The sequence below is a fragment of the Henckelia pumila genome, chromosome 4 (assembly GCF_033568475.1).
Source record: "Henckelia pumila isolate YLH828 chromosome 4, ASM3356847v2, whole genome shotgun sequence".
NCBI lineage: Eukaryota > Viridiplantae > Streptophyta > Magnoliopsida > Lamiales > Gesneriaceae > Henckelia > Henckelia pumila.
This window is the reverse complement of record NC_133123.1, coordinates 49,943,681-49,971,465: the sequence shown is the minus strand read 5'-3', so window position 1 is coordinate 49,971,465 and position 27,785 is coordinate 49,943,681. Positions and strand designations below refer to the sequence as shown.

The 27,785-nt window shown below is 39.8% G+C and overlaps 1 protein-coding gene across 1 annotated transcript; it reads left to right on the top strand.

Annotated features, from left to right (window-relative positions):
• The first annotated feature begins 2,190 nt into the window (after nucleotides 1-2,190).
• LOC140860990 (secreted RxLR effector protein 161-like) lies at nucleotides 2,191-26,269 on the top strand. Its single transcript, XM_073263989.1, has 2 exons — nucleotides 2,191-2,295; nucleotides 25,868-26,269. Exons 1-2 carry the CDS (start codon nucleotides 2,191-2,193, stop codon nucleotides 26,267-26,269), a joined length of 507 nt encoding a protein of 168 aa, XP_073120090.1.
• Nucleotides 26,270-27,785: the final 1,516 nt, after the last annotated feature.

Sequence of the window (27,785 nt, the reverse complement as noted above, 5' to 3'; positions counted from 1 at the left end):
AGCTCCGATCCAGGAACGGAAGTTCCGATCTCCAGCTGCCAACAATGCTCGATGACTCAGCCGCGAGTTTTGACAAGTGTCGAACGGAGGGCAGATCGGAAGCTCCGATCGTCGGATCGAAAGTTCCGATCCTGGCGTGTCAAGCATGCACGCAGTGAGCGGATCGGAAGCTCCGATCCTGAAATCGGAAGTTCCGATCTTGGCCGAGAATTTTTCCTATAAATATGGTTCTCCGGAGTTCATTTTGATTACGAATTCCCGAGTTTCCTTCTTCAGTTATATAGTGTGAGATATACACTTGAGGGCCCTATCAGTTATAATAGAAGTTCTGAAATAACCAAGGTGTGGTTATAGTCATCCGGGACTAGCGACTCCAAAGGGCTATCAACGGACGAAGGTATGGTCTGGGAATCTATTTAAGTTTTGGGAGTACTTATTAGCTTAGTTAAGGCTTATAGAACTTGTGTAGTGATACGGTGAATTTTTTAATATAGTCTTGGAACCTAGGATCGTACTATATTTGAACTAGCCTAGAGGTACGTACACATTGACTAAGATTGCCAGCGAGTATACATGTTTATATGTTGCATTTTATTTGGCATTATTATATGACATGAGATATGATTTACCGCTTTCTTTATTCATATGTCATGTGCATATACACGTTGAGCTATACCTTGTTATACCTGACTATAGAGCCGCTCAGCTCTATATTCGATAGTCTGTCACTGAGAGTTCCGCGACGGCGGGGGCATTTTATGTCTGACTACTCTAGTGTACTAGACGAGTGTGGTTGCACCCAGAGGTTGATCCGTGCGGTGGCAGCACTCATGTGGCACCGGTACTGAGCATGACTTTTTGGATGACCCTTTATCAGTTATCATGTTGCATGCATTATATACATATGTTTACTCATGTCTATGTACTGGGCGTTAGCGCTCACGTCCTAATTGTTATCTTGGACACCCTATTCCATGGGGCAGGTCGCAGGATGGACGGAGCCGGTAGTTCGAGGCAGGACTAGGGAGCCAGAGCTTTTCAGGAGATTTTATACAGCAGGATTTGTTTTAGCTGTATTCATGTTTTAGACTGTTTACGTTAAGTTCTAAGATTTGGTTGTATCACTACAGATTTAAGCCTTGAATTGTTTTACTAAGCTGATATGTAAATTTTGGATTATGTTTCCGCACGTTTTTACTCTGTTAAGTATTTTGCTGTATTAAGTTTAATGCATGTTATTAGTTGCCAGTTAGTAGGTGATTCCATACAGGGTGACTACATGTTCTTTTAGGACACGTAAATTATAACACACTGCAACGACTAATGAATATAGAATTATTGTCTGAATATAATGTTAAGCAAACACATAAATGTGAGATATGTGTTGAAGAAAAAATGACTAAGTCGCCATTTCATTCAGTTGAAATATGCACAACTCCTTTACAGTTAATTCACACAGACTTATGTGACTTAAAATTTGTACAAACTATAGGAGGCAAAAAGCACATTATGACGTTTATAGACGATTTCACAATATAATGTTATGTATATCATTTAAGAAGTAAATACGAAGCACTCGAAGCATTCAAAACTTAAAAAATCGAAGTTCAAAATAAACTTAGAAAACAAATAAAAAATGTGCGCAGTGATAGAGGTGGGGAGTATGGAGCATCACTTGATGAATTTTGTTCTTCATCCAGCATTATTCATCAAACTAATGCACCATACTCACCTCAATCAAACAGATTTTTTGAAAGGAAAAATCGAACTTTTAATGAGATAATGAACCCATTGTTATTAAGTTCGGGCTTACCCCAAAATTTGTTGGGGGGAGCGATCCTTTCAGCTAATCACATTCTGAATAAGCTACCACACAAGAAAAGTGATAAAATGCCGAATAAATTATGGAAAGGTCACAAACCTTCCTAAAAATACATCAAAATGTGGGGGTGCTTGGCAAAAGTTTAAATCCTTAAGCCAAAGCAAGTTAAGATTGTCCCAAAGACAGTTGACTGCATATTCTTAGGATATGCCCTTAAGAGTAGTGCTTACAGATTTATTGTACATGAATCTGAAATTTCTGGACTGACCAACGGAATGACTATTGAGTCCATAAATGCAGTGTTTTTTAAAAACATATTTACTTGCAAAAGGAGTAATCAGGCAACTAATATTCAAAGAAATGTAGAAATGTCAAATGAAGGTTTTTCTCAAGGAGGTGAACCAAACATGAATAGAGGTCTAATTGAATTGGCAAGTGAAAACATCTCTCCAGGAGAAGGTTTAGCTAAAAATGTTAGTTCTAATAAAAGAACTAAAGATATGATGAACGAATGTTTTGCACCAAGTGAAAAACTTAGAAGGAGCAAAAGAGCCAGAAATTAAAAGTCATAGGGTCCATATTTTCTCACTTACATTCTATAAAATGAACCAAATACCATGCGAGATGCATTGTTTCCATACTGTAAAGAAGTCATTAATACAGAAATGGATTCCATTATGCAAAATCACACTTGGGAATTGGTGGATCTTCCACCAGGTACCAAAACATTAGGCTGCAAATGGGTCTTGAAACGAAAATATAAAGTCGATGGAACAGTCAAAAAATACAAGGCTAGATTGGTGGCTAAAGGATATAGACAAAAAGAAGGCCTTGATTTTTTCGATACTTATTCACCAGTCTAAAGAATAACTTACATTGTGTTCTCATTGGTATAGCATCATTGCATAACCTTGAGATACACCAAATGGATGTAAAAACATCATTCTTGAATGGTGAGTTAGAAGAAGAGATCTAAATTGATCAACCCGAAGGTTTTGTTTTTCGGGGTCAAGAAAAAAAGGTATGTCGACTCGTTAAATCCTTATATATATGGGCTGAAGCAAGCACCCAAACAATGGCATGAAAAATTTGAAACCACAATGCTATCAAATGGGTTCAAAATAAAAGTGTGACAAATGTGTCTACATTAAAGGCACAAGAAAATCTTATGTCATAGTATGTCTATATGTTGGTGACATGCTTATAATTGGGAGTAATCACGATGTGATAAAAGAAACAAAGAAAATGTTAACGAAACATTTTGATATGAAGGATTTGGGTTTTATCAAATTAATACTAGGGATTAAAATCTCTAGGACTCCTGAGGCGATAGTCCAGTCTCAGTCTCATTATGTTGAGATTGTCTTAAAAAAATTTAATGCATATGATTGTTTCACTGTAAAGATGTCTCTTGATATGATCGTCCACTCGAGTAAAAATCATGGGGAATCATTTTCTCAGTTGGAATACTCCATAATTATTGGAAGCCTTATGTACATCACGAACTGTACAGGCATGATATCTCTTGTGCTGTAAATAAATTGAGCCAATTTATCAGTAGCCCAAATGATGTTCATTGGAAAGATTTAGCACAGTGCTACATTTTTAGTACGTAAATTTGCATGCATAATTAGGGATTTTATTTATTTAGAATTTTAGATTATGGTTTAAGTAATTATGTGAAATTATTCGTGCATGTTTTAAGTTATTTTTAAGCATTTAACCCATAATAGAGATTTTTCATGATTTATGGGAATTTAGTTATTTTATCGCGTAGACGGGACCGTGGATGGACGAGATGACTACTTTCTACCCAAATTATTTTTATGAGTCTTTTTAGAGCCCAAAAATATTATTTTGAGTTTTATTTCCTCAAAATTTTCAGTATTTGATTTTATATAATTGTAGGAGTCCTTTTTATCCAAATTTAGCCCAAAATATTGACTTTTAATTACCTTTAAAATTCCCTAAAATTTATATTTCGGGATTTTAAGTTAGTTATCAGATTTTTACTTATTATTTAGAGTTTTTAAGTTATATATTTTATATTTAAAACCCTTATTAATATTTTAATTATCCAAAACCTTGTTTTAATTAAATTACACCCTAAATCTACCCAAACCCACATCTTCAAGCCTTCAGCCGCCACCCCCTCCCTTGTTCTTCACCTCCTTCATCGTGCCAGCCCAGAAAACTCCATAGGAGATCGAGCTTAAGCTTCCAAGGTGGTTGATCATCGTCCCGTCATCCCGGAATCATCATCTACGCCTACTTCTCTTCAATCTTCGTTGCTAGGCATGTTTCTTTTCGTTTTTATTGTGCCATATCAGTGTTTATGCGTGTGTGTGTGTAAGCATCAGTTTTATTCAAGAATTTTCAGAAAAATCGAGATTTGGATGTATGCGCCTTGTTCATGTATTTGTTGAATCATGCTCATGTTTAATTGCCATGGGTGCGTCCAGCTGTTGGCCAAGGGTTCCTAGACTGTGTGAGGGTGGTCTGGACTCGAGTGGCTCGAGTGGTTCGAGCCAAACGAGCCCAGGTAAGGGCTGGTGCAAGATCGGGTCCCTTTTGTGAGCAGTTTAGGGTTCAGAGGAAGGGGCGATCGGCATGATGGATGGGGCTGCATGGGGTTGGGGTTGTGGTCAGGTTAGGACCGCCCAAACGTGGGCTACGTCTGGACAGTGGAGCTCCGGCCAGGGGCGGCCAGAGCAGGCCGGCAGCAGCCATGGAGTGGCTGCTGCTCGGGGCCGAGGGCTATACAAGAGGGGGGGATCGGGTTTTTGGGTTTAGAGTGGATCCGGGTCGGGTTGTTGGGTCCGGGTCGGGTCTGGAAAGTCATGGGTTATGTTAGTTGGGTCCGGGTCCGGGTTAAGTGAGTAGGGCTCGGGTATTTTTATTTTTAAGTTTTAAGTTTAATTAAGTGTTAAATGGGCCTAATTAAATCCAAAAATTTAATTGGATTTCATTTAATTATTTGGGTTGAATTTAATTGTTATTGGGCTTAATTAAATTAAATTAAGTTAGTCCGATAATTTTTATGGGCTTGGGAGCCCATGGAAGTTATTGGGCCAATCTTTGGGCTTTTGGGCCCATTGGGCCAGGTTAAGTTGTTATTGGGCCAAGTATGTGCTAATGGGCTTTAATTGATTTATTGGGCTTAGAAATGTGTTAATGGGCTTAAGTATGTTAATGGGCCAGTCTCAGTGTTAATGGGCCAGAATTTAAGAAAATGGGCTTGAGTGTGAGGGCCAGCAGTTCAGTACAAACCATGAGAAATTGCATGTGTCCTAATTATATATTTAATTTTTTTATGCATGAAAGTTATTTTAGTATTTATATGTTAATATAAAAAATAAATTAAATATATATGAAGGACACACATTTTTATTTAAGTACATGCATTCATGAAATAATTTTATGGCATGATTTAATGTTTAAGGTTGAGCAAGAAAATAATTTTATGTTTGAAGTTGAAGTAGTGTGACAATTTAAGGGGGACAAGCCCCCACATGTTAAGGGCAGTTTACTGTCAATTTAAGGGTAGTTTACTACCAGCAAGAGGTGATTTGTCACCGCCGCGTACGTTGGTTTTAAGAGACTGATCAGTCGAACCATTTATGTTTAAGGTTACACTATGGATATGACCATGCGATGTTAGAAAAATGTTATGCTCAACAATGTTTATGTATGTATTATATGATTATATTTAAGATCAAGTTTAAGCAAGATTTTAAGTTATGATTCATGATTTTTAAGCATGCCCATTCATGTATATGTTATGTATTAGTACTTCAGTGATTTAAATTATTTTAAATCCTTGTTATGTTAGCATGTTGGGCCTCTAGGCTCACTACACTTATATAGTGCAGGTGAGTACGTAGAGGAAGATGTAGTACCTACCGGCGGCGAGGACGTATGAGCAGACAGGCAGTGATCCCCCGCAGCCGTCGTTTGAGTCATTATGAATATTTTTAAGAATTTTAAACTCTGTTATTTATTTATTTCTTTTAAGGCTTTTCAGTGGAGAATTTTAATACTATTTTTATTAAGTAATTTTATTACATGCAAACTTTTAAGTTAATTATTTTGACAGTATTTTATTTAAGTTTGACTCAGATATTTAAGTATGAATTGTTGCATTTTATTTAAGTTATTTTTAAATCTGTTTATTGTTGTGCATATATGTATGGGCATGCATGTACATTTATTTTACTTAGGATATAAAAAAAATATATATAAATTCCGCATAGGTTATTTTAGAAAATTTGGTCGTTTCAATTGGTATCAGAGACGCGTTCTTGGCGGGGTCATCACTACTATGCGAGCTCAGAAATCCACGCTACCGGTCTGTAAGTTTTAATTGCTTTTTGTATGATTTAGTAGTAGCATGTTTAAGACTTAAGCATTTATGTTAGCAAAAAAATTTTTAAGTACTTAGTTATGCATGGCGATTTACGTAAAGAAATATGTGGTGATGCATAATGCCTCCGAGACCAGTTAACAGGCATGGGAGATCCCCACCTCCGCAGAACCCTCTTTCAGCATTGGAGCAAGCCAATGCAAACATGATGGCTAGGATTACTGCTCTGTTGGAGCAGCAGGCGGCGCGTCCGAGACTTTCCCATGATGAGGACGTGGCTGAGAGGTTCCAGAAGAAGGGACCGAAGGAGTTCACAGGTGCCACAGATCCACTCGTTGCTGAGGGGTGGATCCGTTCTTTGGAGAGCATCTTTGCTTATATTGGGTTGACTGATACGGACAAGGTGAGGTGCGCAGTGTACATGCTGAAGGTGATGCAGACTTATGGTGGGAGAGTGCATCACGAGGAGTGAATCTGACTACTATGCTATGGGCAGACTTCCGGAGGATGTTTTACTCCAAGTATTTCACTGAGGACGTGCGCAGCCGCATAATCCGAGAGTTCATGAGTCTCCGACAGGGGGACAAGACCGTTGTGGAGTACATCCGACAGTTCGAGAGGGGCTGTCACCTTGTGCCATTGATTGCTAGGAGTGCAACTGAGAAGATGCGATAGTTTATTGAGGGGCTCAGGGCAGACATCAAGCATGACGTTCGCATGTCGGACGTCCCTACTTATGAGGCTGCAGTCAGTAGAGCTTTGCGTTCTGAGGAGGGTAGGAGAGAGATACAGAGGGAACAGCAGAGTAAGAGGCAGTTTCAGTCTGGGTTTCAGCGACCATCTTCGCAACCTCCTGCGAAGAAGCAGTTTACTGGGCCGTCTAAGGGCCCAAACCAGCAGAAGCCACAGTAGCAGAGACAGCAGACTAGGGGCGGGGCCCCTAATACTGGAGGACATCCTACTTGCCCGAAGTGCCAGAAGATGCATCCAGGACCATGTCTTCTAGGAGCAGGCGTCTGTTTTCATTGTAAAGAGCCAGGGCACCAGATGGCCAATTGCCCGAGGAAGAAGAACACTACAGGGAGAGTGTTCGTGATGCATGCTGAGGAGGCAGACCCAGATACCTCCTTGATCACCGGTATATCTTACCCTAGTATTTTATGATTTCTTCTTTTGGTTAAGAATTTCGATTTTTTGTGGAATAATTTGTTATTTGGGTTACCCATCTTCATGTTAGAATAAGAAGCATGTTTTACTTGTGATTAGAATTAAAGGTTTTTTTTTAGTGACTCATCTTTGAGGGAAAGTTTAGTAATGGTATGAAGTTGTTGGGATTCTTCGGCGTGCAGGGAGAATTCTAGTTGGAGACAACTCCACGTTTGCGTTGCTAGATTCAGGGGCTACACACTCGTTTATCTCCCTGGAGTTTATCAGACGGATAGGCATCACACCTGAGATTGCCGACAGTGGTTATGATGTCACTATGCCGTCAGGACAGATTATTACTACCTCTAGTGTCATTCGAGAGCTGGAGTTGGAGCTGCAAAGGCACTCCATTCGCGCAGATGTAGTGGTTTTGCCGTTGAGCGGATTTGATTTGATATTGGGTATGGACTGGTTGACAGTCAATGGAGCTTCGATTGATTTTCGTCGGAGAACAGTGTCAGTGAAACCATCGGAAGGCGACCCGTTTACTTTCCATGCATCTCAGAGAAGTGATATTCCTCAGGTGATATTGTAGAACCCAGTATTTTTAGTACGTAAATTCGCATGCATAATTAGGGATTTTATTTATTTAGAATTTTAGATTATGGGTTAAATAATTATGTGAAATTATTCGTGCATGTTTTAAGTTATTTTTAAGAATTTAACGCATAATTAGAGATTTTTCATGATTTTTGGAAATTTAGTTATTTTATCGCGTAGACGGGACCGTGGACGGACGAGATGACAACTTTCTACCCAAATTATTTTATGAGTCTTTTTAGAGCCCAAAAATATTATTTTGAGTTTTATGCCCTCAAAATTATCAGTATTTAATTTTATATAACTTTAGGAGTCCGTTTTTACCCAAATTAAGCCATGTTATTGACTTTTTATTATCTTTAAAAATCCCCTAATTTAATATTTCGAGATTTGTGATATTTTATTTAAGTTATCAATATTTTAAAAACTTAGGAACCTTTGTAATTATGTTATTATCTCCTAGATTATCTATTTTTCCAAAATTATTATCCTAAACTACCCAAACCATCGCCCAAATCCCCTATCACACGCTCATTCCATCTTCTACTCACCCTAAGTGCCCACAGCCGCCTCCATCACCTTCCCAATCGGCCAGCAGGCCCTAAGTCACCATAGCCGATTTTTGTTGAAGCTTCAAGTGGTTGTCGTCGTCCCGTCGTCCCGGAATCGTAGCCTACGCATTCTAGCTCTCATCGTCGGTGATAGGCATGTTTTCTTCCTCTTTTTCGCACTATATCTGTGATTATTATGTGTGTGTTGTGTATGCATCGATTTGTTCACAGATTTTCAGAAAAATGAGACGGTTTTGTTCTTGATGCTCGTTCATGTGCTTTCTTCATTCAAGCTCACGTTTTTCTCCCTCCATGGTAGTATAGCTGCTGGTCAGGGGTCCCTAAGTCGTGTGAGGGTGGTCTGGACTCAAGTGGCTCGAGTGGTTTGAGCCAAACGAGCCCAGGTAGGTGCTGGTGCAGGATCGGGCTTGGGGGCGCAGGTTTAGGGTTTGATGGAAGGGGGTTCGGTGCTCTGTGCGTGGGCTGCATGGGGTCGGGGCCTTGCTCAGGTTAGGACCGCCCAGACATGGGCCACGTCTAGGCGGTAGAGCTTCGGCCAGGGGCGGCCGGAGCTGGGCGGCAGCAGCCCTAGAAGGGCTACTGCTCGAGGCCGCATGAAACGGGAAGTAGGGATCGGGTTTAGGGTTTTGAGTGGGTCCGGGTCGGGTTGTTGGGTCCGGGTCGGGTCTGGATAGTCATGGGTTATGTTAGTTGGGTCCGGGTCCAGGTTAAGTGAGTCGGGCTTGGGTATTTTTATTTTTAAGTTTTAAGTTTAATTAAGGGTTAAATGGGCCTAATTAAATCCAAAAATTTAATTGGGTTTCATTTAATTATTTGGGTTGAATTTAATTGTTATTGGGCTTAATTAAATTAAATTAAGTTAGCCCGATAATTTGTATGGGCGTGGGAGCCCATGGAAGTTATTGGGCCAGTCTTTGGGCTTTTGGGCCCATTGGGCCAGATTAAGTTGTTATTAGGCCAAGTATGTGCTAATGGGCTTTAATTGATTTATTGGGCTTAGAAATGTGTTAATGGGCTTAAGTATGTTAATGGGCCAGTCTCAGTGTTAATGGGCCAGTCTCAGTGTTAATGGGCCAGAATTTAAGAAAATGGGCTTGAGTGTTAGAGCCAGCAGTTCAGTACAAACCATGAGAAATTGCATGTGTCCTAATTATATATTTAATTATTTTATGCATGAAAGTTATTTTAGTATATATATGTTAGTATAAAAATTAAATTAAATATATATGAAGGACACACATTTATATTCTAGTACATGCATTCATGAAATAATTTTATGGCATGATTTAATGTTTAAGGTTGAGCAAGAAAAATAATTTTATGTTTGAAGTTGAAGTAGTGTGACAATTTAAGGGGGACAAGCCCCCACATGTTAAGGGCAGTTTACTGTCAATTTAAGGGTAGTTTACTACCAGCAAGAGGTGATTCGTCACCGCCGCGTACCTTTTAAGTTTAAGGTTACACTATGGATATGACCATGCGATGTTAGAAAAATGTTATGCTCAACAATGTTTATGTATGTATTATATGATTATATTTAAGATCAAGTTTAAGTAAGATTTTAAGTTATGATTCATGATTTTTAAGCATGCCCATTCATGTATATGTTATGTATTAGTACTTCAGTGATTTAAATTATTTTAAATCCTTGTTATGTTAACATGTTGGGCCTCTAGGATCACTACACTTATATGGTGCAGGTGAGTACGTAGAGGAAGATGTAGTACGTACCAGCGGCGAGAACGTATGAGCAGACAGGCAGTGATCCCCCGCAGCCGTCGTTTGAGTCATTATGAATATTTTTAATAATTTTTAAACCCTATTATTTATTTATTTCTTTTAAGTCATTTCAGTGGCGAATTTTAATACTATTTTTATTAAGTAATTTATTTCATGCAAACTTTTAAGTTAATTGTTTTGACAGTAATTTATTTAAGTTTGACTCAAATATTTAAGTATAAAATGTTGCATTTTATTTAAGTTATTTTTAAATCTGTTTATTGTTGTGCATATATGTATGGGCATGTATGTACATTTATTTTACTTAGGATAAAAAAAAAAAATATTTCCGCATATGTTATTTTAGAAAATTTGGTTGTTTCAGATATCTTATATTCAGACGAGGAAGCTGTTGAGACGAGGTTGCCGAGGTTTTTTAGCGAGTATTGTCACGGCCTCAGAACCATCTAGCAGATCATTATCAGAGATAGAAGTGGTTCGTGATTTTCCGGACGTCTTTCCGGAGGATGTTGCAGGAATTCCACCAGTGAGAGATGTGGAGTTCAGTATCGACTTAGTGCCAGACACCGTGCCTATATCAAAGGCACCGTACCGACTTGCTCCTACCGAGATGAAAGAGTTGAAGGAACAGATTCAGGAGTTATTAGAGAAAGGCTTTCTTCGTCCTAGCTTTTCTCCATGGGGAGCTCCAGTGTTTGTAAGAGTGGGTGCCCAGTGAGCCAACTGTGTGGCTATGGGCTTTGTTGACTCTTTGTATAAACAATCTTTTGTTTAATATTATTTACACTTTTATGGCAATGACTTTATATTACTTCATATTGTTATATTGTGATATACTATTGTTGTTTTGATAAAGACCTTGAATATACTATAGTGTATGTAAGATGTGGTAGAACATGGGGATGTCTATCATGAAATACATCTTATAGTCACTGTATATTCTAAACTGTTCCTAGTCGATTGAGCCGTCCGATAATAAGGATAAGGATCGCTCGAGTTTGAGACTAGCATTTGCGATGCGGAGTACCACGTTTCATTGGTAGGGAACATGGAGATGTTCGAAGCATGCAAATGGATATTCATAGGATGAATAGTCGAACTACCCTATCCGGACTTTCCAAGTGGTTATCACTTATCGAGTGGATAAAGTCCGCGGTTTTGGTTGTACACCATTAGTCCTTACGACTTGAAACATCATGGAGACTCTATATGCTAGTACTGTGCTTTGACTCGTTTACCGACTCTGAGGGGGTCATCAGGTGTCGAGATTGGGTACAGTTACGACACATATAGGAGTCAATGCATTGTTGTCAAGGATTCACCACATACTTGCGAGTGTGGATATCCTATGCGATCTGAGGAGATATTAGTGTGACAAATCTCTGGCCAGAGTACTTGATGTGATTTAAGAAATGGTTTCTTAGTAGCACATGCGATGTCACTAATTTGATCTTCAAGATGTATTGCATAGTTATCGAATCTTGAGCGACTCTCGATATACCAATGGTTGTTGATTCGATCGGGATATATGGATGAAGGGACCGTACTGTACGTTAACCAAAATCTACTGGTTCTTGTAGGCACTATCAGTGATACCTAGGGAATCATGGGGCGATGTTGCTAGGCGCTTTACCATGATTCGTTGGGCAAGTCGGAAAGTGTTGTTCCGAGTCACAAGGAGTTGTGAGCCCACGGCTAGCTGTATCCCTGAACCATTGAGGGTCACACAGTGTAATGGAGTTTTAATCCCCGTTGAGATAGTTAAATTTAAAGAGTTAAATTTAATGAACTAAGGAGTTGGACTTCTTAAATAAGAGTAAGGGAGTAGGATTTCCTAAAATGACATAGGGATGGACATTTTTGGAAACCACTGAATTCGGATTCAGGAAAATTTATTTTGACTTTAAAACGTGCAGAAATGGTTTCTGTGCACATTGGTGAAATCGTTTCATCAATCGGAGTCACGATGAATTTTATATTAATTTCTGAACGAGCGGGCTTTGCTTGTCGGGCCCAAGCTTATGACTAATGGGCCCTAAGGTGTTAGTGGCCTGCATTATAAATAAGTTATTTCAGTACAGAAATTACACACAACAGGTCATAATTTTTGAGAGCAAAAATCGAAAAACCCTAGCTCTCTAAAATAATATTTCGGCCGCCCCCTTGCTCTGTCACAGAGAAATTCCGGTCTGTGATTTTGAATCACAGTAAGGAATAACGAATCAAATTCGTGTATTCTCTTCGCAGAAAACTTCTGATAGATTTTCTAGTGCAATCTATCAGAGGGATTAAACCTCTGTTCGTGGACCTGATTGAAGGCGTTCATCGGTTCCAGGGAGAGACAACAAGAGCAGAATTGTTCTGTTGGTGTCCATTAATCTCGTTGCGAGATTTGAGGTAAAATTTATTTAATTGTTATTTAAATTTTACACACACACGTAATTCAATCGATGAACGGTTGATACCCATACCATGGAAACGTTCCATGAAAAATTTTTAAACTTCCGCTGCACCGGGTATCAATCGTAATTGGTCTGGGAACTCGCCAGTTTTTCCAACAGTGGTATCAGAGCCAGGTTGCTCAGATCAATCGATTGAATTAATCAATTGTACAAAATTTTTGAGTCTCGGTTTTTGAAACAAAATAAATATTTTTAATAAAAAAAAAATTTTTTTTTCCGGGGGCGCAACCCGGGCAGCGATTGGATCGCTGCCCGGAAGGGGCAGCGATGGTCGCTGCCCCCAGGGGCGGCGCACGGCGCCGCCCAAAGGGGGCGCACGGCGCCGCCCAGGGCGGCGACCGTCGCCGCCCAGGGCGGCGCACGGCGCTGCCCAGGGCAGCGCTGTGCACTGCCCAGCGCAGCGCTGTGCACTGCCCTAAGGGGGCAGCCGGGCTGCCCCGGCCCGCGCCCCGGGTGCGGGCCAACCCGGGAGTGTCCCGGGTGGCCCGCGGGAAAAAATTAATATTTTATTAAAAATTAATTTTAATATGTTAAAATTTTATTTTTGGTCCGGTCAAAAATTGTTTTTGATTGGTTCACGAGATATCGGATCGAATTGTTCGAGTCCGTAAATTTTAAAATTGATTTTGGATAAATTTGAATTTTTGGAAAATTTTAATATTTTATCCGTAAATTGAATTTTGAAATCAATTATTTTGGTACAATTGATGATAAGATATGATCTTATGATATATTGAGTAAAATATGATTTTATTTGTAAAATTAGATTTTATAGATAAAATATGATTTTATTTGATATGGAGATAAAATATGATTTTATATGTGAAATGTGATTTTATATAAAATATGATTTTATCTTGTTTAAATTTGAATTGCCACAGCATGTTATCCAATAAATTAATTTTGAATTAAATGTTATTGGATAAGGATGATCGATTGCCATGACCAATTTTGTAGGTGTATGTTAGGAATTTACATTTTGTCTTTATTGTTGTTGGTTTTATTAATGGGCCTGGTTTATGGCCCGATATGAATGTCATATGTAATAAAAGTGGGCTTGGTTTATAGCCCGTTCCCACCCCCTAAAAATGTATCCCCTACTTGTCATTGTTATTTATTGTAAATACATTAGATTTAGTGGGAGATCAAGATTTGAAGATGGTGGGCCCAGCAGACAATGAAGACTGAAGAAATGTAAATTGGAAGCATATGTAATAGGATTGCATTTGCATACTGCATATTACCTAGGATTGGACTAAGACCCGTGATTGGCAACCACGGGTCAATTAGAAATGGAATCGATCATCCTATATAATATGTGATATTATGATTGTATGCATGTTTAGACATAAATTGCGTGAATCCGGCAATGCATGCAATAAATTAAATATGATGAGACAAATATTTTTATAAATAAAATCCCTCATTTTAAATATGATTTAAAATTTATATCAAGATAAATAAAGGAAATTTAAATATTGTTTAAATGTTCCTACCTTCCATCAACGGTCAATGTATGTGATGCTACCCGCGGATACGGTCCGGCTCATATTATTGGGGGGGCCCGTCCGTCGGAAAGCTGTACATTGGATCGACAAATGTTGTAAGTTGGGTGGAACTCCCATGGGATCGGCTCATATTATTGGGGATCCACATGGCGACCGTCCATCACAACTTAATATTGATGGGTCATCTTGACATGTCACTTTAAACGGCGTCATATTATTGGGCCCTTATTGGACATGAGGTAAATACATGGGGGTTGCTTTGGAAGCAATTGGGCTCTACCTTTTGAGAATTATGGTTGGCTGATATTATTCGGGACCATAAGTTTGTCAATTGGACTCTATGTTCTCACTAAGGAAAAAGTTTCCCGTTTTCACTAGAGGGTGGTGAAATCGTTAAAATAGTGGGAGTGAGATTCATAAAATTAAATTCGCCTATTTTATGTCTTAGTAAATTGTTAAACAATCATTGATATATGTCTGTTTTTCCTTTTCAGTATTTCATACAATGAATTCGCGAAATCCTTTATTCTCGATCCTCGAACAAAACAAGCTGACTGGCGCCAACTATACGGAATGGTTCCGGAAGTTGAAGATTGTCTTAACTTCGGAGAAAATGCTCTACGTGTTAGAGAAAGCACCTCCGAAGGAAGCACCAGCTGACATAAGTCCGGAGGAATTGGCCAAACTTGATGCATGGTGTGACCATGACATCAAGACCAAATACTATATGCAAGCCTCGATGTCTGATGAACTCCAGAGGCGATTTGAGGACACGGTGAATGCTGCTGACATTCACACGCAACTCAAGGAACTTTTTGGGGCTCAGTCGAGGGCTGAAAGGTTCTCTACTGTTAAGGAGTTGATGACGTGCCGCATGCGTGAAGGGACTTCGGTCCGTGATCATGGGGTACGAGTGATTTGGCTCATACAGAAGTTAGCGACCCTTGATTTGGTGTTGGAGCATGAACTCAATGTGGACTTGCTGCTTCTATCTCTTCCTTCTTCATTTGATGGATTCGTGATAAATTTTAATATGAACAAGATAGAGGCCACCCTTGAAGAGATGGTCAATATGCTCGTTACATATGAATCCACACTTAAGAAGGATAAGCCAGCTTTCTTGGTGGGCTCCTCATCTTCTGCTAAGAAGGGGCCAAGTATGAAGGGCAAGAAACGTTCTGCCCCACCCAAGAAAGTGGAACCCGAGAAGAAGCAAAAGACAAAGGCTTCAAACGATGGAAAATCCAAGGATGTTTGCCATTACTGCAAGAAGCCGGGTCATTGGAAGCGCAACTGCAAGGAGTATCTTGAGCAGTTGGGAACTGCAAAGGGTATGTTCTATATCAAAATAAACATGTCACTTAATACAACTTCTTGGGTATTGGATACCGGATGTGGATCTCACATTTGCAATGATTTGCAGGTGATGACAAGAAGTCGCAGGCTTAGAATGGGTGAGACCCAGCTGAGGCTCGGGAATGGTTCCAGAGTTGAAGCTACGGCCATTGGAGATGTTTGTTTGATTTTGCAGAATGGTTTTAAATTATTGTTGAGAGATGTTTTATTTGTGCCAGATTTAATTAAAAACATTATTTCTATTTCTATGCTTGATAGAGATGGTTATTCTTGTAATTTTGTGAATGGGATTTGCAATATTTACAAGAATGAATGTTTAATTGGAAATGGACAACTTGAAAACGATCTATACAATTTAAAACTAAAAGACGTTCCAGTAAATTGTATTGACAAACCGGCGACAACAAACAAAAGGAAAATCGATAGTCAAAACCCGGCAAACCTTTGGCACGCTAGACTAGGTCATATTTCCTCAAGGAGGATGAACAAGCTAGTGGGAGAGGGTATGTTTGATATGTCTGATATTAACTCTCTACCTACTTGTGAATCCTGCCTAAAAGGGAAAATGACTAAATCTCCTTTTAAGGGGAAGCCTGAACGTAGTCAAAATCTGTTGGATTTGATCCATACAGATGTTTGTGGTCCATTTAGAGTAGGGACTCAACATGGCCACACCTACTTCATTACCTTTACTGATGATTATTCTAGGTATGGGTATTTATATTTAATGAAATATAAGTCTGAAGCATTTGAAAAATTCAAAGAATTCAAGGCTGAAGTAGAAAACAAGCTAGGTAAAATTATTAAAGCACTTCGATCGGATCGAGGTGGAGAATACTTGAGTACCGAGTTTTTGGACTATCTAAAAGAGAATGGGATTCTCTCTCAGTGGACTCCTCCTATGACACCACAGCTTAATGGTGTATCGGAGCGTCGTAATCGAACTTTGTTGGACATGGTTCGATCCATGATGAGCTTCACTGAGCTTCCACCTTCGTTTTGGGGCTATGCGCTTGAAACGGCGGTATTGTTGTTGAATAACGTCCACACTAAAGCAGTGGACAAAACACCATACGAGTTATGGAATGGCAAAGCTCCTAAGTATTCATACTTGAGGATTTGGGGATGTCCTGCTTACGTGAAGCGGACAGTGGGAGATAAGTTGGATAGTCGATCCAGCTTGTGTTATTTTGTGGGGTATCCGAAGAATTCAATCGGATATTATTTCTATTATCCTGCTGAAACAAAGGTGTTTGTTTCACGGAATGCCACCTTCTTGGAGAAGGAGTTCTTATTGGATAAGAAAGGCGAGATGATGGAACTCGAAGAAGTTCGAGAAGAACCCGAAATACAAAATAACGATCCCACACCTCAGGAACCATTGCTGGACACGCCTGCACCTAGAAGATCCGAGAGGACTTCTAGACCTCCAGTTCGATATGGTCTTCTTCTTGAAGAGGGTCAAGATGAACCCGACATTGGATGTGATCCAAGAAGCTTCAAGGAAGCAATTTCTGATGCGGATTCGAATTTATGGCTTGAAGCTATGCAATCAGAATTGGATTCGATGCATACTAACCAAGTCTGGTCTTTAGTGGATCCTCCCGATGGAATTGTTCCAATAGGGTGTAAATGGATCTACAAAAGAAAGCTTGGGCCTGATGGTAAGATATTGACTTACAAGGCGCGATTGGTGGCGAAAGGTTATACTCAAAGGCAAGGAGTTGACTATGATGAAACCTTTTCACCAGTCGCAATGTTCAAGTCCATAAGAATCCTAATTGCCATAGCTGCATGGTATGACTATGAGATATGGCAAATGGATGTGAAGACTGCTTTTCTTAATGGAGACATTAAGGAGGAAATCTATATGAAGCAGCCTGAGGGGTTCACATCCATGGGAAGCGAGCATAAGGTATGCAAGCTTCAGAGATCAATTTATGGTCTAAAACAAGCATCAAGAAGTTGGAACCAGAAATTTGATGAAACAATAAAAGATTTTGGTTTCATCAAGAACCCGGAGGAACCTTGCGTGTACAAGAAAGTAGTTAAGGATGCGGTGACATTCTTAGTACTTTATGTTGATGACATCCTACTCATTGGGAATGATGTAGGGATGTTGCAGTCAACAAAGATATGGTTATCAGGTAGATTTTCGATGAAGGATTTGGGTGAGGCATCCTACATTCTTGGAATACAGATCTATAGGGATAGATCTAAGAGAATGATAGGACTCACTCAATCAACCTACATCGATACCATATTGAAACGGTTTTCAATGGATGGGTCCAAGAGAGGACATCTACCCATGTGTCATGGAGTTTCTCTATCCAAGTCTATGTGTCCCAAGACTGATGCAGAGATAGAGAATATGACACATGTACCATATGCGTCAGCTATAGGTAGTATCATGTATGGGATGATATCTACCAGACCGGATGTAGCATTTGCTCTGAGTGTCACGAGCAGATATCAGTCTAATCCTGGTCAGATGCATTGGAAAGCCGTGAAGGACATTCGTAAGTACTTGCGAAGGACTAAGAATATGTTCATGGTTTATGGAGGACGAGAACTCAAACTGGAAGGCTATACCGACTCTAGCTTCCAAAGTGATGTGGATGACTCGAAGTCAACCTCTGGATTTGTGTTCATGCTCAATGGTGGTGCTGTCTCTTGGAAGAGTTCCAAGCAGGACACCACAGCGGATTCCACCACTGAGGCTGAATACATTGCAGCATCAGTTGCTGCTAAAGAGGCCGTTTGGATGAGGAATTTCGTCCAAGAGTTGGGCGTCATTCCTGAATTTGTTGGTCCAGTCCCGGTGTACTGCGACAACACGGGTGCCGTTGCTCAAGCAAAGGAACCAAGGTCTCATCAAAGATCCAAACACGTACTGAGGAAATACCACATAAACCGGGAGATTGTGGAAAGAGGAGACATCAGTGTCGAACGAGTGGCCTCTGCAGACAATATCGCTGATCCACTTACTAAGCCTTTGCCAGGACCATTGTTTGACAAACATCGCGAAGCAATGGGTCTACGTAGTATGACTAGTTGGCTATAGGGCAAGTGGGAGATTGTAAGAGTGGGTGCCCAGTGAGCCAACTGTGTGGCTATGGGCTTTGTTGACTCTTTGTATAAACAATCTTTTGTTTAATATTATTTACACTTTTATGGCAATGACTTTATATTACTTCATATTGTTATATTGTGATATACTATTGTTGTTTTGATAAAGACCTTGAATATACTATAGTGTATGTAAGATGTGGTAGAACATGGGGATGTCTATCATGAAATACATCTTATAGTCACTGTATATTCTAAACTGTTCCTAGTCGATTGAGCCGTCCGATAATAAGGATAAGGATCGCTCGAGTTTGAGACTAGCATTTGCGATGCGGAGTACCACGTTTCATTGGTAGGGAACATGGAGATGTTCGAAGCATGCAAATGGATATTCATAGGATGAATAGTCGAACTACCCTATCCGGACTTTCCAAGTGGTTATCACTTATCGAGTGGATAAAGTCCGCGGTTTTGGTTGTACACCATTAGTCCTTACGACTTGAAACATCATGGAGACTCTATATGCTAGTACTGTGCTTTGACTCGTTTACCGACTCTGAGGGGGTCATCAGGTGTCGAGATTGGGTACAGTTACGACACATATAGGAGTCAATGCATTGTTGTCAAGGATTCACCACATACTTGCGAGTGTGGATATCCTATGCGATCTGAGGAGATATTAGTGTGACAAATCTCTGGCCAGAGTACTTGATGTGATTTAAGAAATGGTTTCTTAGTAGCACATGCGATGTCACTAATTTGATCTTCAAGATGTATTGCATAGTTATCGAATCTTGAGCGACTCTCGATATACCAATGGTTGTTGATTCGATCAGGATATATGGATGAAGGGACCGTACTGTACGTTAACCAAAATCTACTGGTTCTTGTAGGCACTATCAGTGATACCTAGGGAATCATGGGGCGATGTTGCTAGGCGCTTTACCATGATTCGTTGGGCAAGTCGGAAAGTGTTGTTCCGAGTCACAAGGAGTTGTGAGCCCACGGCTAGCTGTATCCCTGAACCATTGAGGGTCACACAGTGTAATGGAGTTTTAATCCCCGTTGAGATAGTTAAATTTAAAGAGTTAAATTTAATGAACTAAGGAGTTGGACTTCTTAAATAAGAGTAAGGGAGTAGGATTTCCTAAAATGACATAGGGATGGACATTTTTGGAAACCACTGAATTCGGATTCAGGAAAATTTATTTTGACTTTAAAACGTGCAGAAATGGTTTCTGTGCACATTGGTGAAATCGTTTCATCAATCGGAGTCACGATGAATTTTATATTAATTTCTGAACGAGCGGGCTTTGCTTGTCGGGCCCCAGCTTATGACTAATGGGCCCTAAGGTGTTAGTGGCCTGCATTATAAATAAGTTATTTCAGTACAGAAATTACACACAACAGGTCATAATTTTTTAGAGCAAAAATCGAAAAACCCTAGCTCTCTCAAATAATATTTCGGCCGCCCCCTTGCTCTGTCACAGAGAAATTCCGGTCTGTGATTTTGAATCACAGTAAGGAATAACGAATCAAATTCGTGTATTCTCTTCGCAGAAAACTTCTGATAGATTTTCTAGTGCAATCTATCAGAGGGATTAAACCTCTGTTCGTGGACCTGATTGAAGGCGTTCATCGGTTCCAGGGAGAGACAACAAGAGCAGAATTGTTCTGTTGGTGTCCATTAATCTCGTTGCGAGATTTGAGGTAAAATTTATTTAATTGTTATTTAAATTTTACACACACACGTAATTCAATCGATGAACGGTTGATACCCATACCATGGAAACGTTCCATGAAAAATTTTTAAACTTCCGCTGCACCGGGTATCAATCGTAATTGGTCTGGGAACTCGCCAGTTTTTCCAACAGTGTTATTTGTGAAGAAGAAAGATGGCAGTATGAGACTGTGCATCGATTATCGAGAGCTCAACAGGGTCACAGTGAAGAATAAGTACCCACTGCCGAGGATAGAGGACTTATTTGATCAGTTGCAGGGAGCTTCGGTGTTCTCCAAGATCGACCTGCGATCTGGATATCATCAGCTGCGAGTTAGAGATGCAGATGTGTCCAAAACTGCTTTCCAGACACGTTATGGGCATTACGAGTTCTTAGTAATGCCATTTGGGCTGACCAATGCTCCAGCGGTTTTCATGGATCTCATGAACCGGGTATTTCAGCCGTATCTTGATCAGTTCATCATAGTCTTCATTGATGATATCTTGATCTATTCTAGGAGCATTGAGGAGCATAGGCAGCATCTACAGACAGCCTTGCAGACTTTGAGGGAGCAGCGTTTGTATGCCAAGTTCAGCAAGTGCGAGTTTTGGCTTGAGTAGGTGGCATTTCTTGGCCACATTATTTCGAGAGATGGGATTGCAGTGGATCAGCTGAAGGTTGAGGCAGTGCAAAAATGGGGTATTCCAAGGAATGCTTCGGAGATTCGCAGTTTTTTGGGTTTGGCAGGATATTATTGGAAGTTCATCAAGGGTTTTTCCTCTATTGCAGTACCCTTAACTTCATTAACCAAGAAGAATGCAAAGTTTATTTGGAGTTCAGACTATCAGAGGAGCTTCGATCAGCTGAAGGAAGCACTCACTACCGCACCGGTTTTGGCGATGACAGTACCACACGAGGAGTTAGTGGTGTACACCGACGCGTCTAAGCTGGGTTTAGGTGCAGTACTTATGCAGGGTGGTAAGGTTATTGCTTATGCGTCGAGGCAGTTGAAGATTCATGAGCAGAACTACCCGACACATGACTTGGAGTTAGCAGCAGTGGTCTTCGCTTTGAAAATCTGGAGGCACTATCTGTACGGCGAGAAGTGCAAGATTTTCACTGATCATAAGAGCCTCAAGTACTTCTTCACTCAGAAGGAGTTGAACATGAGGCAACGGAGATGGTTGGAGTTGGTGAAGGATTACGACTGTGACATTAGCTACCATCCAGGTAAAGCTAATGTAGTGGCCGATGCTTTGAGTCGGAAGTCGTCAATGGTATCGTGTTTGACAGTACAGTTACCACTGCAGAGCGAGATTCATAGGTTTGATTTGGAGTTTTACTCGAGTGGTCATGCACCGAGCTTGTCAGTGTTGATGGTGCAGCCGATTCTACGAAATCGGATCAGAGATGGACAACCTATTGATGAGGAGTTACAACGTTGGAGGCAGAGAGATGAGGCCAAGGGTGGTCTTCTTTATACAGTTGTGGATGGCATTGTTCAGTACCGTGGTAGGATGTGGGTACCGAACGTCGATCAGTTGAGAGCTGAGATTTTAGCAGAGGCTCACATATCTCCGTACTCCATTCACCCCGGAAGTACGAAGATGTACCGATATTTACAGCTATTGTATTGGTGGCCCGGGTTGAAGAGAGACATCGGGAGAGTTGTGTCAGAGTGCTTGACTTGTCAGCAGGTCAAGGCAGAACATCAGCGTCCAGCAGGACTTCTTAGACCTCTTCCTATTCCGGAATGGAAATGGGAGAACATTACGATGGACTTTGTAGTTGGTTTACCGAGGAGTGCCAGAGGTTGCACGGCTATTTGGGTGATCGTGGATAGACTCACCAAGTCTGCTCATTTCTTGCCAGTGAGGACTACTTACTCATTGACACAGTATGCGGAGCTTTACATCAAGGATATTGTTAGACTGCATGGCATACCAGTGTCATTGTGTCAGACAGAGATCCGAGATTTACGTCTGCGTTCTGGAAGAGTCTACATACAGCATTGGGGACTCGACAACTTTTCAGCACAACTTTTCATGCCCAGAAATATGGTCAGTCTCAGAGGGTAATACAGATTCTTGAGGACTTACTGAGAGCCCGTGTCATCGATTTTCAGGGCTCATGGGAGACGAGATTGCCATTAGTGGAGTTTACCTATAACAACAGCTTTCAGGCGTCTATAGGTATGTCTCCTTATGCAGCTTTGTATGGGAGGAGATGCAGATCTCCTATTCATTGGGATGAGGTTGGAGAGAGGATTCTATTGGGTCCCGAGATTGTACAGCAGACTGCAGACATTGTGATTCAGATTCGGAATCGTATGAGGACAGCTCAGAGTCGTCAGAAGAGTTATGCTGATACTCGACGACGAGATCTTGAGTTTGCAGTGGGTGATCATGTGTTTCTGAAAGTATCACCTATGAAAGGGGTGATGAGATTCGGACGCAGAGGCAAGTTGAATCCGAGATATATTGGGCCATTTGAGATCTTGGAGAGAGTTGGCACGTTGGCCTACCATTTGGCTTTGCCACCAGGGCTTGCGGCAGTGCACAACATTTTCCATGTATCCATGCTACGGAGATACGTCTCGAATCCGGCGCATGTACTAGATTTCGAACCTTTGCAGTTAGCACTGGATCTAGTATTTGAGGAGAGGCCTGTTCGGATCTTAGCCAGAGAGGAGCGGAGATTGAGGACGCGGGTCATACCGATGGTCAAAGTCCAGTGGCATAATCATTCCGAGGAGGAAGCCACTTGGGAGACCGAGGCAGACATGAGGACTCGCTACCCGGAGTTATTCGAGTAAGTACTCTAATTTCTAGGACGAAATTCAAATTAAGAGGGGGAGAATTGTAGCACCCAGTATTTTTAGTACGTAAATTCGCATGCATAATTAGGGATTTTATTTATTTAGAATTTTAGATTATGGGTTAAGTAATTATGTGAAATTATTCGTGCATGTTTTAAGTTATTTTTAAGCATTTAACCCATAATTAGAGATTTTTCATGATTTATGGGAATTTAGTTATTTTATCGCGTAGACTGGACCGTGGACGGACGAGATGACAACTTTTTACCCAAATTATTTTTATGAGTCTTTTTAGAGCCCAAAAATATTATTTTGAGTTTTATTTCCTCAAAATTTTCAGTATTTGATTTTATATAATTGTAGGAGTCCTTTTTATCCAAATTTAGCCCAAAATATTGACTTTTAATTACCTTTAAAATTCCCTAAAATTTATATTTTGGGATTTTAAGTTAGTTATCAGATTTTTAATTATTATTTAGAGTTTTTAAGTTATATATTTTATATTTAAAACCCTTATTAATATTTTAATTATCCAAAACCTTGTTTTAATTAAACTACACCCTAAATCTACCCAAACCCACGTCTTCAAGCCTACAGCCGCCGCCCCCTCCCTTGTTCTTCACCTCCTTCATCGTGACACCCCAGAAAACTCCATAGGAGATCGAGTTTAAGCTTCCAAGGTGGTTGATCATCGTCCCGTCGTCCCGGAATCGTCATCTACGCCTACTTCTCTTCAATCTTCGGTGCTAGGCATGTTTCTTTTCGTTTTTATTGTGTCATATCAGTGTTTATGCGTGTGTGTGTGTAAGCATCAGTTTTATTCAAGAATTTTCAGAAAAATCAAGATTTGGTTGGATGTATGCGCCTTGTTCATGTATTTGTTGAATCATGCTCACGTTTAATTGCCATGGGTGCGTCCAGCTGCTGGCCAAGGGTTCCTAGACTGTGTGAGGGTGGTCTGGACTCGAGTGGCTCAAGTGGTTCGAGCCAAACGAGCCCAGGTAAGGGCTGGTGCAAGATCGGTCCCTTTTGTGCGCAGTTTAGGGTTCAGAGGAAGGGGCGATCGGCATGATGGCTGGGGCTGCATGGGGCTGGGGTTGTGGTCAGGTTAGGACCGCCCAGACGTGGGCTACATCTGGGCGGTGGAGCTCCTGCCAAGGGCGGCCAGAGCAGGCCGGCAGCAGCCATGGAGTGGCTGCTGCTCGCGGCAGAGGGCTATACAAGAGGGGGGGATCGGGTTTTAGGGTTTAGAGTGGATCTGGGTCGGGTTGTTGGGTCCGGGTTGGGTCTGGAAAGTCATGGGTTATGTTAGTTGGGTCCGGGTCTGGGTTAAGTGAGTCGGGCTCGGGTATTTTTATTTTTACGTTTTAAGTTTAATTAAGTGTTAAATGGGCCTAATTAAATCCAAAAATTTAATTGGGTTTCATTTAATTATTTGGGTTGAATTTAATTGTTATTGGGCTTAATTAAATTAAATTAAATTAGCCCGATAATTTTTATGGGCTTGGGAGACCATGGAAGTTATTGGGCCAGTCTTTGGGCTTTTGGGCCCATTGGACCAGATTAAGTTGTTATTGGGCCACGTATGTGCTAATGGGTTTTAATTGATTTATTGGGCTTAGAAATGTGTTAATGGGCTTAAGTATGTTAATGGGCCAGTCTCAGTGTGAATGGGCCAGAATTTAAGAAAATGAGCTTGAGTGTGAGGGCCAGCAGTTCAGTACAAACCATGAGAAATTGCATGTGTCCTAATTATATATTTAATTATTTTATGCATGAAAGTTATTTTAGTATTTATATGTTAATATAAAAATTAAATTAAATATATATGAAGGACACATATTTTTATTTAAGTACGTGCATTCATGAAATAATTTTATGGCATGATTTAATGTTTAAGGTTGAGCAAGAAAATAATTTTCTGTTGGAAGTTGAAGTAGTGTGACAATTTAAGGGGGACAAGCCCCCACATGTTAAGGGCAGTTTAATGTCAATTTAAGGGTAGTTTACTACCAGCAAGAGGTGATTCGTCACCGCCGCGTACGTTGGTTTTAAGAGACTGACCACGCGATGTTAGAAAAATGTTATGCTCAACAATGTTTATGTATGTATTATATGATTATATTTAAGATCAAGTTTAAGCAAGATTTTAAGTTATGATTCATGATTTTTAAGCATGCCCATTCATGTATATGTTATGTATTAGTACTTCAGTGATTTAAATTATTTTAAATCCTTGTTATGTTAGCATGTTGGGCCTCTAGGCTCACTACACTTATATGGTGCAGGTGAGTACGTAGAGGAAGATGTAGTACCTACCGGCGGCGAGGACATATGAGCAGACAGGCAGTGATCCCCCGCAGCCGTCGTTTGAGTCATTATGAATATTTTTAAGAATTTTAAACTCTGTTATTTATTTATTTCTTTTAAGTCTTTTCAGTGGCGAATTTTAATACTATTTTTATTAAGTAATTTTATTACATGCAAACTTTTAAGTTAATTGTTTTGACAGTATTTTATTTAAGTTTGACTCAGATATTTAAGTATGAAATGTTGCATTTTATTTAAGTTATTTTTAAATCTGTTTATTGTTGTGCATATATGTATGGGCATGTATGTACATTTATTTTACTTAGGATATAAAAAAAAAAATTCCGCATAGGTTATTTTAGAAAATTTGGTCGTTTCAGGTGCTTAGATATCTAAGACACAATCTGGAGTATGGATTACATTACACAAGATATCACGCGGTGCTTGAAGGATACAGTGATGCGAATTGGATTTTTGATACCAAAGGCTCTAAATCTAGCAGTGGCTATGTTTTTAACATTAGTGGTGGTGCAGTCTCTTGGAGATCGTCAAAACAAACTTGCATCGCTAGATCCACAATGGAATCTGAATTCATAGCACTTGATAAAGCTGCGGAAGAAGCAGAATGGCTTAGGAATTTTCTGGAGGATATTCCTTGTTTGTCAAATCCAGTTCCTGCAATTATGATACAATGTGACAGCCAATCGGTAATTGCAAGGGCACATAATACTATGTATAATGGTAAGTCTCGACATATTCGTCGAAGATACAATAGCGAATGACAATTGATCTCAAATGTAGTTATCACAATTGATTACGTCAAATCAAATGATAACTTAGCGGATCCACTTACAAAAGCATTGAATAGAGGTCAAGTGTACAGCTTGTCTGTAGCGACCCTACCCGGATCCCCTACCTAATCAGAGTTATTAGTGCATGCATAAAATAATTAAAGCGTAAAGAGCGGATAATTTAATATACGAAAAATCCAATCAGCAAAATACAACCGACGACAGTACAAAGTGCATAAATACTCTTATACAACCATATCGAAAAGTTTTTTTAGGTTATCAAAGCCCCTAAAAACTACCTCCTCTCTGGTACCAGTCTCAACCCTGCTGAGAACTACCGGGACCGTCCAGTCTCAAACCTGCCCCGCCAAAAGGTATCCCAAGAACACCAAAATATAAGGGAGTGAGCGACTACGCACAATACAAAAGCAATGATATATAAAAAAATATGCAGCATACAAATGACTTTAAAATCCTGGGTAAAACAGCCTGCTCATGTGCCACCGAATATACAGCACCTTGCTAGAGAGAGACTTCGCGGGGGTACTCGTATATTCACCCTATCGACTATAGCGTCTACTCCATCGTCGTGGTCGCTCCTAGTGATAGCAAAACCAGGTATTGAGCCTCCCCAGACACAAATCCATAAGGAGTAACACATCACCGATTGAAACTGTCATGACTCACATCATACCAGATGCAGTCCAGTGTAAAAACATGCATGTGCTAAAACAATAAAACATGATAAAGCACATAGCACATACTCGTGCAACATATAAGCATATGTAACACCCAGAAATTTTAAACGTAAATCCGCATGCATAATTAGGAGAAATTAATTTTTAATTAAGGATTAAATGTATTTATGTGATATTATGTGATTTATATGCATGATTTAATTTATTTTAGCATTTAACCCATAATTATGGAAATTCTAGATTTTTAAAGAATTTTTTTTTTTTGATCGCGTAGACGGGACCGTGGACGAACGAGATATCAAAATTCTTAGCCAAAAATATTTTATGAGTTTTATGAGCCTTAAAATAATATTATAAGGTATTTTGTCAAAAAAATTTTAGTATTTACTTATATATTTATTTAAAAATTGATTTTTGGCCAAAATAAGGCATTTTAATGACTTTTATTGATCTTTAAAAATCCTTTAATATTATATTTCGGGATTTATTATTATATATCAGATTAGTAGGTATTTTTTAAAAGTTTAAAATCTTATGTTTATGTTATATTATCTACCTAATTAATTTATATTAGTTATTATCCTAAATCTACCCATTATCTACTCAAATTTAAACCTAAAATTAATTTCTTTAGCCGATCAAAAACGTATCAGCCGCCTCCTATCATCATCTTCAGCCTTTATTCACGATTTCTTCAGAAAACTCATCCTCCATAGCCGTTCCAACCTAGCTCTTTGAAGATTTTGGTTCGTTCGTCGTCCCGGAGGCTCGTATACACATCAATTATCGTCCTAGAATTGTCAAGGCAT

Bases quoted from the DNA above. Each gene is read 5' to 3' on its own strand.
- LOC140860990 (XM_073263989.1), top strand. From the start codon at position 2,191: ATGTCAAATGAAGGTTTTTCTCAAGGAGGTGAACCAAACATGAATAGA. The intron at 2,296-25,867 runs GTTAGTTCTAAT...TGGTCGTTTCAG, and splicing joins GAGAAGGTTTAGCTAAAAAT to GTGCTTAGATATCTAAGACA.